The sequence below is a fragment of the Grampus griseus genome (assembly GCF_964374135.1).
Source record: "Grampus griseus genome assembly, chromosome: 5".
Classification (NCBI taxonomy): domain Eukaryota; kingdom Metazoa; phylum Chordata; class Mammalia; order Artiodactyla; family Delphinidae; genus Grampus; species Grampus griseus.
In genome coordinates, this window is record NC_138998.1 from 28,755,395 (window position 1) to 28,769,739 (window position 14,345).

The following is a 14,345-nucleotide window of genomic DNA, read 5'->3' on the forward strand; positions in this document are numbered from 1 at the left end:
AAAAGTCTACAAATAACAAATGTTGGTGAGGATGTGGAAAAAAGGGAACCCCTGCACACTGTTGGTGGGAATGTAAACTGGTGTAGCCACTGTGGAAAACAGTATGGAGGTTCCTCAAAAAAATCAAAATAGAACTACCATGCGACCCAGAAATTTCACTCCTGGATATATATATCTGAAAAAAACTAAAACACTAACTCGAAAAGATACATGCATCCCAATGCTCATAGCAGCGTTATTTACAAGAGCTAACATATGGGAGTAACCTATGTCCATCAGAAGATTAACGAATAAAGAAGATGTGAGATACACACACACACACACACACACACAATGAAATATTACTCATCCATAAAAAGAATGAAATTCCGCAGCATTTGCACCAATGTGCATGGACCTACAGGATATTATGCCTAGTGAAATAAGTCAGAGAAAGACAAATACTGTATGATATTGTTTATATGTGGAATCTGAAAAATAAAACAAATGAATGTATATAACAAAACAGAAACAGACTCACAGATATAGAGAACAAAGAAGTGGTTACCAGTGAGGGTGAGAGAAGGGACGAGGGGCAAGATAGGGGTAGGGGATTAAGAGGTACAAATTACTATGTATAACATTGATAAGGAACAAGGATATATTGTACAGCAGAGGAAACTATAGCTATTATTTTATAATAACTTTAAATGGAATATAATCTATAAAATATTGAATCACTATGCTGTACACCTGAAACTAATGTAATATTGTAAATCAATTATACTTCAATTAAGAAGAGGATTAAAGAAAAAAGAATGACTCCCTGATTTCTGACTTGGGTAGTGGGTGCATGGTGATTGTCAGGCACTGAGATAAGGGAGACCAAGGATCTCCATTTAAATAGAAAAGGTATAACAAGAGGACAGATTGTGGGGTGTGCGGAAGGACAAGAGGAGGAGAAGGCAGAGAGGTCTCAGGTAAGGAGGACGCTTCCACCTATTATTATGGGTTTTTGTTGCAGATGAATTTGCCCTTTCCCCACTGGAGGCCTGGTCTCAGTTCTCCAAACCTTAAAGAGCAGCTCCATCTGCAAAAACAGATTCTCAGGAAAGCATATGGATGGAGATCAGAGAGAAGAAGCTTACTGTGAGGTTTCTGTCTCAGTCAGCTTGGGCTGCTATACAAAATACTTCAGACTGGTGGCTTCATCAACAGACCCTTACTCCTCCCAGTTCTGGAGGCTGGGAAGTCCAAGATAAAGGTACAGATTGGGTTCCTGGTGAGGACCCTCTTCCTGGATCGTTGACAGCTACCTTCTTGCTGGGTCTTCCCTTGCACTTTCCTTGTGCTCATGGGGAGAGGGATCTGTTTTCCTCTTCTTATAATGATCCCACCCTCATGATCTCATCTAAGGCTGATGGCTTCTGAAAGGCCCTACCCCCAAATACCATCACATTGGGGGTTAGGGCTTTAACATAGGAATTTTGGTGTTGGTACAGGTTGGGGGGTAGGGCCACAAACATTCAGTCCATAACAGTTTCTTTCAGCCAGAATGGGAAGTGCTCAATCTCGTGGCCACTCAGTCTTTATAAAGGTACCCGTGTCATGTGGACACTTGGTGTAGGTGGCTCCAAGATGTTCCCAATTCCTTACAGGAAGAAGAAATTAAGCACTGACTTATAAAAGTTAATAGCAAAGCCCCTTTGAACAGCCCTCCATGATCAGACTGGTTACACTGACTTCTGTGGGCTTCTTGCAGACCCTGTTCTTCAAGCTGGAAGGGTGGCATCTGAGGCACAACTGATTCACTGAGAACAATTATTTCCCCTTATCTCCCTGCCCTTCTCCCCAACCCCTTTTTTATCTGCAAGTAAATTTAAAAAGGGGGGGGAATTACATGTGTGAATCGAGTAATACCCAGAATACACCCAGAAGCACATTCTTGGTGGCTATATAAGGTTTTGTAAGCAGAAGCATGTTTGATTAGTGTGGCTGTGTGGAGAACAAAAACCATTATCTCCAGAAACACAAGGCCAGAAGCATTTTTTCTTGGAAATGCAGAATAGTTTAAAATATTGCCATGGGACAAGGAGATTTTACTCTGGCACGAACTCACTGAGTTTTAGTAAAAAAAAAAAATTTTTTTTCCAGATTTGATGTTGATAATGTCACTCCTCAATGTGTCCCAAGGGTTAGGTTATGGATTCTTTCTCGGTCTGCAGTGAACTGCCTCTGTCCAGCGGTCTCCTCTCTTGTCATGGAAACCCAACACTCCAGTCTCTGTTTCTGCGTCAGAAGAGTGGTGAAAGGAATTGGCAACGTTGATAAGCTATTACCCTCTGTGTATTCGTTGTTTTTTTTTTTTTTTTCTCTGTGTATTCGTTTTGCCCTGTGAATGGCTGAATGCTTTAACAAGCTTATCAGTCCCACTTATTTAACAAATGTTAAAAACCGGAACTGTGGTTCCAACAGCTCCAAAGAAAACAGGACAAGGGTTGTAAACTTGAACATTTCCTTCTTGCAGTAAACTGGAGTTCAAAGAAGCTACAGAATTGAGTGGTAGGCATTTCACGCGTAATTGTAGGCAACAAAAATTTATTGTTAAACATTCCTTTAATGTTTCCTTCTTGACACAGTGTGTCCTTTATAGCAGAGGGAGTCTAGATCCAAACACTGAACTATTTCCAACTGAGGTTATCAGAGGTTATCTGCAGAGCCAACGAGTGCCGAGATCTCTGCTGCTTCCTTGATTTTCTTCCCGGTACTGCCTTTTCTCTGTACTCGCTTCAAACATCCAAAGAACAGCATTGTAAAATACAATAGAAAGAACAATGGATTCAGAATTTTTTCCCATCCTGTTCATTTATTTGGGACTACACCAATCCATGTTTCCTAAGGTCTCATCACTCAGCAACAATTACCAAGGCTCCATAATCCATTGGATTGACCAAGTCTGGCTTACATTGCAATGTAGGAAGTAAGAGCTCTCTCACAGGAGACCTAAACTCTAGGAAAGTAGATAATAGCTGGATGCATGTGTGACTGTCACCAGTGTATTCAGACCCATCCATTGCTTAAAGGTAAATAGCTCTGGGTACATCTCTACTCAGATATCTGTACTGAGGTACCTAGGGGTTGCTTGGCTGGTTGAAGAAGGCCTGAGATTGTATGGTGAAGATATCTGTGGGAATTTTAAACAGAATTAATGTCACGGAGGGTCAAAGAGCAGGGACCTTCCTCAGGGGATATGTAGGAGAAACTGTGGATAAATGGCGTCCAGGGTAAAGGTACTGATGAAAGCTATGGCTTCAGGGTCCAGGGTCTCCTGAAACGTATCCTTGAGCCTCTAGGGATCTGTGGAGTCCAGGTTAGGAGCCGCTGCTGTGCCATCTGCCTGCACAGACAGAAAGCTAGTGTGGTACAGTCCAGAGAAGGCAGAAGAGGGAGCAGACGGAAGGGAAGGCGGTTCTGCTCTGAACACGAGAGGGAAGGCTGAAAGGATCCAGGGTCCCTGGGACGTTCCTGGTAGAGTGCCTCAGATGACAGGAGGCCTCCTTGGAAAGAGTCAGCAAGGACATCAGGCTGTGACCCAGAAAGATCCCAGACACCAGAGGCTGACTGCCGACTTCTGCACACATCTCAACAATTCTCACACGGGGCTGAGGATTTCCTTCTCAGCTGTTCACTGGGAAACAGATTTCATTCATCTGAAAGCAACAATGACTTCATGTTTGTCATCAGGGAGTCCAGGCCATCTACAGTAATAGTATTCTATTTTTATCCTTGGTGGAAAGTGGGAGTTGCTTCTTTGGCTTATAGAGCCCTTTCATCCTCACAATGAGCCTGAGGTCAGCACTGTACAGAGGAGCTGAGGCTCTGGGCAGTTTCAGGACTTGCTCTAGTACTCTTGGCTACAGTGGGTAGAGGCATGACTCCAAGCTCATTGCTCTTTTCATCATACCCTCTACTTGGTTCTTGGTCAGACAGGTCCTACTTTTTTGTGTGTTTAGTATTTCACTGCATCGCTAATGCTCACTTTCATCCCTGTGACAAAGATCACCAACTACTTCCCTGCTCTCTGCCTCGACCACTTGTTTGATGGTGTTGGCTATCTTGCAAGCAGCTAGAAGGCACCAGGATCTGTGACCCACCTGAAATGTGGGCACTAGGAACGTATCACTCCCACAAATGGAGTCCTCTGGTTACCCCAGAGTGCGGCCCAGGAGCTCTGCTTCCTCTGCCCCTCCATAAGGAAAGAACGACCAATCTATCCAGTGCCAGGGAACTTTTGCAAAGATGCCAAGGTACCCTGACCCTAGAAATGACAAGGTCCAGAGAAGAAATTCAGCTCCAAAAGGAATAGGAGTGTGTGGAGACCCAAAGAGCTGTTCCTGGAGAACCTCAGGCACATAGAAAATGAGAAGCCACTGACAAGTGGGACAGCTTTACTTCCCTTGACGTAGGAGCTGCTATATCAGGATCCAATGTCTGCTTTGAAGGGAACCTCCCTGTTCACACCAGAGCATTCTGTGGATACCTGTTCATGGCTGAGAGAAGGCTCTGGATGAAGACAGAGCAGAGGGTGGCTCGCAAGAGGATTACTAAGCGTGCCTGTCAGGGGTGATAGGGACCAGACCACAGGAGAGTCACATTATTTTGGGAAATGTGGGGATTACCACATCAGTGGAGTGTGGTGATGCCGACCTTGTGAGACGGGGAGGAAGCTCACATCCCACAGGGGGGACTTCTGGGCAAAGGGAAGCCACCATAACTGAAATCGGGGAATCAATTCTCGTTCCAGATCACCAGGCCCTTGGACTGCTGGGGTTTCTATGTTACCTACTTATTTGTGGAGATGGATTTTCTTTTCGTTCAACAAAATCTTTTGTTTGCAAAGCTTGGACCAAGTTACAGGGTTGTTTGGTGAAGGAACTTCCCCAAGTCTCTGCCCATGATTTTGACTGAGGCCAAACTGCTTAGGTGCACACTTTGCTGGCGCCAGGATTGTGCTACTATACAGTTTTCTTCAGGTGAAATTGTTGCCTTGTAACCCTCCTGATAGGCCCACAAACTAGCAGGATTAGTGTGTAGGTCACCTGAAAAATCATGTGAACGCCTTACAATATGCAAGTCTTTGTGTTTAGGGCAACTTAGCAAAGGGAGGAGCTTCGTGGGAACTTCCTGTGTTTGGCATAATCTTCTGTCAATGATTTACTTCCTTCAGCACTGTTGAATTGAAGGTTAGGTGGTGATTTATCAGAAAGTGTTGCAGGAATAATCTTGTCATCATTGCTAAGACGGCAGCTATTGGCTAACTACAAGTTTCTGGCTGGAAGGTAAGCTCTGATTTACTGGATTTGTATTTTCTGAAAGAGTTACATGTCAAGCAAAAAATAGACTACTGATGAATGGAGATCTCTGCTGTCCTGGAGTTGGCTGGAGTTAGAGCTTATGGTGAAGGAGAGGGTGGTACTGCAGGTAACTGCTCAGAGCCTGAGCTTTGGGGACAGGCAGACCCTAGTTAAAGTCATGGCTCCGCTAACTGTGAGATCTTGGCAAGTTATTTAACCTTCAGTTTGCTTCTTCTTAGTTCTATTAGTTTTTTGGTAAGTTATCTTGGATTTTCTAGGTAGGCAATCATATTTTCTACAACTAGTGATATTTTTGTCTCTTCCTAATATTCATAGTAGAAATTCTTTTCTCTTGTTTCACTGCATTGGTTAGACTTAGCAGAATGACGGTGAAAGTAACAGTGATAATGGACATCCATGTCATATTCCTGGTCTTAATGGGGATATTTCAAATGCTTCACATTAAGGATGATCATTGCTATATGTTCTGGTAGACATTGTCAGCTTAAGAAAGTTTCCTTGTGCTTTTTAAAAAGCATGAATGGATGTCAAATTTTAGCATGCTGTTGTTAGCATCTACTGAGCCAAAATGATCATATAGCTTTTCTTCTTTAATCTGTTGAAATAATGCATTTCATTAATAGTTTTCCTATTAATTCATTATTTTCCTATTACAAATCATCCTTACATTCCTCAAATAAAATCTAATCAATGCACCTTTCTTTTTAACATTGCTGGATTTGATTTGATCATATTTTATTTAGAATTTAAAAAATCAAAACTTATAATTATTAGAGAAATGCAAATCAAAACCACAATGACATATCACCTTTCATCTGTCAGAATGGCTAGCATCAAAAAGTCTACAAATAACAAATGTTGGCGAGGAGGTAGAGAATAGGGAACCCTCATACACTGTTGGTGGGAATGTAAATTGGTGCAGCCACTATGGAAAACAGTATGGAGGTTCCTGAAAAAGCTAAAAATATAACAGAAGTACCATATGATCCAGCAATTCCACTCCTTGGTATATAACCAAAGAAAACAAAAACACTGATTTGAAGAGATACATGCACCCCAATGCACATAGCAGCACTATTTACAACAGGCAAGATATGGAAGCAAGCCAAGTGTCCATCAAACGATGAATGGATAAAGAAGATGCGGTATATACGTATGTATATACAATGGAATTATTACTCAGCCATAAAAATAATGAAATTCTGCCATTTGCAGCAGCGTGGATGGATCTAGAGAATATTATACTTACTAAAATAAGTCAGTCAGAGAAAGATAAATACTGTATGATATCACTTACATGCGGAATGTAAAAAATAATACAAATGAACACACACGCAACACCAAAACAGACTCAAAGGTAGAGAAAAGAAACTAGTGGTGACCAAAGGGGAGAGGGAAGGGGCCGGGGGCAAACAGGGGTAGGGGATTAAGAAATATGAACCATACTAGGTATAAAATTGAAAAGCAACAAGGATATATTGTTTAGCAAGGGAAATATAGCCATTATTTTATAAGAATTTTTAATGAAATATAATCTGTAAAAATACTGAATCACTATGCTATACACCTGAAAGTAATCTCATATTATAAATCAACTATATTTCAATTAAAAAATCTAAGCTTGAAAGTGATATTCAGGTATCATCTTCTTGTGTGCTATCTTTATCAGGTTTTGTGACTATAATTTTTAATTAATAGTGTTGATTTTAGGGAGCAGGACAGGAGAGAGGGGTAGACATGCTGATGAAGCTTCAGCTCTCCCTGTCGGTCATCCTGCTGCTTGCCTGTGGCTTCCTCTACCAGTTCACCCAGAAGTCCAGCTGCCTCTTCCCCCACCTGCCTCCCTACAAGTCCCAGCAGGGGCTGGAAGCCCTCCTGGGCCATGGGCGCAGCATCGTGTTCCTAGAGACCTCAGAGAGAATGGAGCTATCCCCACTGGTCTCCTGTGCTGTGGAGTCTGCGGCCAAGGTCTACGCTGAGCAGCCTGTGCTGTTACTTATGAAAGGGCTCAACAATTCCATGCAGCTGCCCCCAAACTCCACTTCCCCAGCCCTTTCCCTCCTCTCGGCAATAGACAATGTTTTCCTCTTCCCTTTGGATATGAAAAGCCTGTTTGAAGACACACCGCTGTTTTCGTGGTACACTCAGGTAAGTGTTCAGAGAATCTCAGAATGTCGGTGTTGGGAAGGACCATAGAAAATGGGTCCAATCTAGCCATTTTATAGATGGGTAAACTGAGGGTAAGGCTAGATTGTCAGAGATAGGCTAGAACCCAGATCTTTTGACTCTTGCCTGGTCTTCATTCTACGGTGTTGAGTCCTGATTCAAGGAAACAGGAGAGACTTGATTTAGGCTTATCTTTACCCTGCTGCCTTTTGCTTTCACCTTATTTCTTAGGATTTCTTGAGACTATTCTTAACTGAATGAGTTTCTACATCTTTTCTAGGTGTATAGACCATTCATTTTTCACTGACAGTTTTAAACCCATCTATGTTAAACTTTTTTGCACCTAAGGGGGGAAATAAGGCAATATTTAACTGGAAAATGATGTAAATAGAAAATTCATGAAAGATCAGGTGGGTGCTGCTGTATGAGATTGGGTTACATTGAGATACGATCAAGAAACTCCTGGAGCTCTTAGGAATTTTGTAATTTTGTGCGAAACTCCCTCTACCTTTCCCTTTAAAGGACACTTGTGGTGGCATTTAGGGCCCATGATAATCCAGGATAATCTCAGCTCAAGATCCTTAATTTTTTTTTTTTTTTTTTGGCCACACCGTGTGGCATGTGGGATCTTACTTCCCCGACCAGGGATCAAACCCACGCCCCCTGTGGTGGAAGCACGGGCCTCCAGGGAAGTCCCAAGATCCTTAATTTAATCACATTGGCAAAGATCCTTTTCCTATAGGAGGTAATATTTACAGGTTTCAGGAATTAGGACCGCTGAGTGGCTGTTATTCAGCCTACTACAGTATTTGTATAAAAAAAGAGAAAACTCCTGTCCCACCCTCTTCATTCACCTGGGGACTGGGTGGGCTGTCCTGGGTGGGGGACACACTTGCACCTTGGGGGAGTCGGGCTGTGGTATCTTCTGCTCCAGTTAGGCTACAATAGGATAGCTGGTGGCCAGCTGTTAGGATGGCCTAGCGTGCCATCACTTGCTGGTGACCACTGGATTTGCTGCACTGATTTGGGCAACTGTAGCCCTTGAAGATGCCTAGGGATGAGTACTGAGGGGGTGGGGAGGGAATGAGCAAGCAGAATCCTAATCCCCTTTCTGGTGCTCACCTCTGGGGGAGCCTTGTGTTTTACGTTGATGTTAGTCCAATGCCCACATCAAGGTAGGCTTCCTTCCTTCTGTGCGGCTTTTGATATCTGGGTCTGTTCACTAATACTCACCAATTTACCAAAGAATCAACTTTACTTATTTTTACTGAAAGTAAGTGGGTCTCTGGAGTCAGACTGCCTGGGTTAAAATCTAACCTCTGCCTCTCTTACCTTGCACAAATGACTGAACTTCTTGGTCTTTCCTTTTAATTTTTCACTTGAAAAATAGGACTAATAATAGCACCTATTCTGAGGATTTGTGTAGATTATAAGAGATCAGAACAGTTATTGATAAATTTTTTTAAAATTTTTGAATTATATTTATTTTTTTATACAGCAGGTTCTTATTAGTTATCCATTTTATACATATTAGTGTATACATGTCAATCCCAATCTCCCAATTCATCCCACCACCACAGTTATTGATAAATTGTAGCTATTATTATTCATGAGGTTTTCAGCAATTGTATACAATATAATGACGTTAATAGCTCAGGTGAAGATTTCTGCAAAGTCTTAGTGGACTTGCTTTCGTTTGGCTTTATAGTAGAATTTTAAAAAATGTTTCTTTTGTCAAAAGCCAAGGGTCATTGTTTAATCTTTTAATCAACATATTTAAATTCAGAAAAATCTACTGTGTTTTCTGTATTCAAAATTTTAGCATTCCATTTGGGAACACTGGCATTTATAATGGTTTATTTTTATTCGTTTCAAAGTCAATTTCTGTTTTGTTCACATTTCACCGTTTTCAGTTATCCTTGACTCCTCTGTCTCCAGCTCCATATCCAATCCATCAGCACATCCTAACCGGCTTTATCTTTACCGTGTGCCCAGGATGTGACCACTTCTCTCATCTCCTTTATCGTCACCCTGGTCTAAACCACCATCATCTCCTGCCTGGATTATTTCAACAGCTTCCTAACTTGCCTCTTTGCTTCTGCCCTTGCCCCCTGCCCCCATCTATTTTCCACACTGCACCCAATGTGACCCCTTTTAGACTAATTCAGATCACAACACTCCTTTCTTTCAAACCTTCCAAATCATTTCAGTCTTTACCCCAGCCTATGGGATCCTCCCTCACTCCCGCCCCTGTCCCCGCTCTGATCTGGTTTCCTACCCTTCTCCCTTCACTACTCTGCACTGCTGTTTTCCTGTTCCTGTACATAGTGAGCGTGCTCCTGCCCCAGGGCCCTTGCACTTGCTGTATCCTCTACCTAGAGCCCTCTTCTCGGAGATAGCAGCATGGTTCATCCACCCACTTCATCCAGTGTTCTGTTCGAACACAAGATAAGATAGTGCTGTATCCTGCCCCCTTCATAGCCCCCTCGCCTGACTTTTTTTCCTTCATATTCCTTATGAACACCCAACATATGATATATTTATTTGTTTGTTGTCTATCTCCTGCCAGTAAAGATTTTTATCTGTTTGTTCACTGCTGTATCCTTAGCAGCTTAGAGCTTGGCGAATAGCAAGTAGGCCTTCAATGAATATTATTAAAGGAATTAATTAGTGGATGAAGGCATGGATGCATTTTAAGATTCTTTTATCAATTTCTCAAAGAGCATAGCTATTAATCTATCTTATATTTTCATATTTATTTTTTTTCCTTATCAGTTCTCAGCACTTTTAGGACTTACCAAAAAATTCTTCCTTCACAGTTTCATATTTGTGGTTAATTTCCATCCTGCTGAAAGTGACTCATAGGGTTCATTGTGAAATCCCTTCTGGGTTTCATCTTTCTACTGCTTTTTTCAAAAAACAATTTCATGAAATCTTTAAAAGCTGCTAAAACCTTCCCATTGATACTGATTGCTGTACACTTTTCACTTAAAGGCAACTTTTTTGGGTGGAGGTAATTTTGGTACATTTGCAATATTGGGCTTTTGGCAAATAGAGTTTTGGGAAGTTGGCTTGCTTCCTGCTCAGCTACCCTGTGCCTGGCCTCCTGCTGTGACATCCCTCCCTCTTCCCCTGCCTGGGGGCTGATTTGCACCTGTTCCTGCAGATCAACAGCAGCGCAGAGAGATACTGGCTCCACGTCAGTTCAGATGCAACCCGCCTGGCCTTCATCTGGAAGTACGGCGGTGTCTACATGGATACTGATGTCATCTCCATCAGACCCATCCCCGAGGACAACTTTCTGGCCGCGCAGACATCTCAGTTCTCCAGTAATGGGGTGTTTGGATTCCTCCCCCACCACCCTTTCCTGTGGCAGTGCATGGAAAACTTTGTGGAAAATTACAATTCAGATATTTGGGGCCACCAGGGTCCCGAATTGATGACAAGGATTTTGAGAGTATGGTGCAAACTCAGAGACTTCAAGGAGGTAAGCGACCTCAAGTGTTTAAACTTCTCCTTCTTACACCCCCAAAGATTTTATCCCATCTCCTATGCAGCGTGGAGGCGCTACTATGAAGCCTGGGACACAGAGCCGAGCTTCAACGACTCCTACGCACTGCATCTGTGGAACTACATGAACCAGGAAGGGAGGGCTGTGGTCAGAGGAAGCAACACACTGGTGGAAAATCTCTACCGTAAGCACTGTCCCAAGTCTTATAGGGACCTGCTTCAAGGTCCAGAGAGCTCGGTGACTGGGGAGCGGGGCCCAGGTAACAAATAGAGCCAATGTTGGGTCGTTGGTGCTACATCGTGGAACTGGCCACTTCCTGGAGTGCCAGACCTTCACCTGATCTCCACTTCTCCTAGGTGTGCGGACGCTCACCCACATATCAGTTACAGTTACAATTTTCCACATCATTCCACCAAAGAACTATTAGAACTAGTAAAGGAATTCAGTAAAGTGACAGTCAATACGCAAAAAACAGCTGCATTTCTAACCACTAATAATGAACCATCAAAAAGAAAAAGAAAACAATCCGAATGACATCTGCATCAAAAAGAACAAAACACCTAGGAATAAGTTTAACCAAGGATGTGAAAGGCCTGCACGTTGAAAACTTTAGGACATTGATGAAGAAACTGAAGAAGATACAAGGAAATAGAAAGATATCACATGCTCATGGGTTGGAAGGATGAATATTGTTAAAATGTCCATTCTACCCAGAGCAATGTACACACTGAAAGCAATCCCTACCAAAATTCCAATGGCATATTTCTCAGAAATAGAGCAAAGGATCCTAATATTTGTGTGGAACAACAAAGGACCAGGAATAGACAAAGCGATTCTCAGAAAGGAGAACAGGCTGGTGGCATCTCGCTCCCTGACCTCAAACAATATTACAAAGCTACAGTAACCAAAACAGTTGTGTGGTCCTGGCACAAAAACAGACACACGGACAAGATGAACAGAACAGAGAGCCCAGAAATAAATCTACACGGGTGTGATCAGTTTATTTATGACAAAAGGGCCAAGAACATACAACGGGAAAGGGCAGTCCCCTCAATAAACAGCACCAGGAAAGCTGGACACCACACACCAAAGAACCACACTGGACACAGTCTACACTGCACACAACAGGGACTAAACCCCCACAGTTTTCTACATCAAGACCTTTCTCTCCTGGGTCCTCTGAAGAGGGATCCCCCCAGCCCCCAGCAGTCAGTCGCACACAGGAAGTTTCTCCCCACTTTTCCTCACTTCTCTTCACTTTTTTCCTCACCGTTCTCTCCCAGTGGGACCTCCCTGGGACGGTCCTGAGAAAACTGTGCTCCTGTCCGCATGGATGCAGCCCAGTGTTGTCCTCAAGCTGAAACCCCAGCGGGTTCTAAGGAGACTGAGCACTGACAGCTACGTTGCCGTCCCTGTCCGGAAGCCAAAGTCCTACAGGTGCCGGAGGAGGTGGAGCTCCTGGTAGCTGAGCGAGGATGAAACTCTCACGTGCTCCGTGTCATAGAGGCGGGATCCGCGCCTCCTGCTGGCAGGGGTGGGGACGTGCAGGTAGCGCATGTCAGTAAGAGTGGGCTTTCTGTGAGTATAATAGAAAAATCCCAAAGACCGTTGACGTAGAAGTATAGAAGTTCATTTCTCTCTCACGTAAAAGTAGTCTGAAGGCAGGCAGATCAGGGCGGGTATGGTCACTGCAGTCATCAGGGACCTAGGCTTCTTCCATCTTTCTGTTTGCCATCCTGCCCATGGTCCATATGGCAGCTTGATCTCCAGCCCATCATTTCTGCATTTCAGGCAGCAGGACGAAGGAAAGAGGAAAGGTGCACTTCCCGTATTTTATGAAGACTTCCTGCGAGTACCATATAACACTTCCTCTTACATCTCATTGACCAGAATGTAGCTGCAGGAGAGGCTGGGACATTCAAGAAGGAAGAGAAAATGGGTGTTAGGATAGGCAGCTAATGGTTTTGCTACGTGTTATATTTACTTTTGTAAGGTTAAGTACAGGATCTGTTAGAGAATTGGCTGGGGAAAAAAGAGACTTGATTTCTAGTCCTGAATTTGATATTCATTAAAACATTCAGTCAGTAATATTAATTGAGTCCCTTCTGTGTGCCAAGCACTGATTTAGATGCTGAAGATGCTGCTGGATCAAGCAGACAAGGTCCTGTCTAAGTCAGCTTGGGCTGCAATAACAAAGTACTATTCACCAGGTGGTTTATAAACAACAACAATTTATTTGTCACAGTTCTGGAGGCTGGAAGTCCAAGATCAGGTTGGCAGCATGGTTGGGTTCTAGTGAGGATCCACTTCTGAGCGGCAGATGGCACACTTCTTGTTGAATCCTCATATGGTGGAAAGCGGCAAGAAAGCTCTCTGGGGTCCCTTTTATAGGGGAACTAATCCCATTCATGAGGGTTCCACCCTCACGTCCTAAACCTCCCAAAGGCCCCACTTCCTAATATCATCACTTTGGGGGTAGGACTTCAACATCTGAATTTGGGGGGGGGACACAAACATTCAGTCCATTGCAGGTCCCTAGTACTTACATCTTAATAACTGGCCACATCCCCCCTGGGATAGTGTCCTCTGCTCCCCAGGGTGTCTGCTATTCCCTACTCTACCCCAGTTGGCTTATAAAAGCAAATTACAAATTCAAATTTTAAAAACTGCTGGCCCTTCTACAGTCACATAAAAGTTTACCTCCTCTTTCTAGGAGATATGAGAATTAATATTTCTTCTACAAATACTCATCAACCAAGATTCTCTAGAACTTTCTTTTTGGTAGCTGCTTTAACGGAAACATAAGTTTATATTTTTCTCCATATATAAAATTATGATGCTTTTTCAAATGACATCCACCCATCCCCTTTCATTCTGATATTTCCCCCTTTGAGAATCACTGTTCTGACTGTCTTATTAAAAACTACCTGCAAGTCATGTCTCCTGCCCCAGCTTTATTTATTCCCAGCTACTTGCTCTGGATTCTTAGGTCCAGCCTGACCCCAGAGTGAGACTTTGAGGCCTGCTGCTACTCCCCATGGTTGCCCTCTGACCTGTGTCCCCAGAACCCCTGCTGGGTTTCAGCTCACTTGAGTCTCTCCACAGGTGAGGCTTCCTAGGGCTAGCCCTCTGAGGGAGGAGAAGGGTCACACACGCTGGATCTAATTTCCACATCTGGAGAATGCATGACAAATGGTCCTCCAACTAACATTCCCAGTCCCTAGGGTTTGGAAGGGTTTAATTAGAAACATTTTCAATATTTCAAAAATATATGAACTGTTTTATGATGGGACCAAATAAGTCAACCTGAATGT

At 43.2% G+C, this 14,345-nt stretch overlaps 1 protein-coding gene across 1 annotated transcript; it reads left to right on the forward strand.

Annotated features, from left to right (window-relative positions):
• Nucleotides 1–7,091: 7,091 nt before the first annotated feature.
• A4GNT (alpha-1,4-N-acetylglucosaminyltransferase) lies at nt 7,092–11,301 on the forward strand (the record flags this gene model as incomplete). The annotated part of the gene is made up of 2 exons (XM_082654808.1): nt 7,092–7,502; nt 10,687–11,301. The coding sequence occupies 2 exons, from the start codon at nt 7,092–7,094 to the stop codon at nt 11,299–11,301; spliced, it is 1,026 nt and encodes a 341-aa protein (XP_082510934.1).
• Between the last annotated feature and the right edge of the window lie 3,044 nt (nt 11,302–14,345).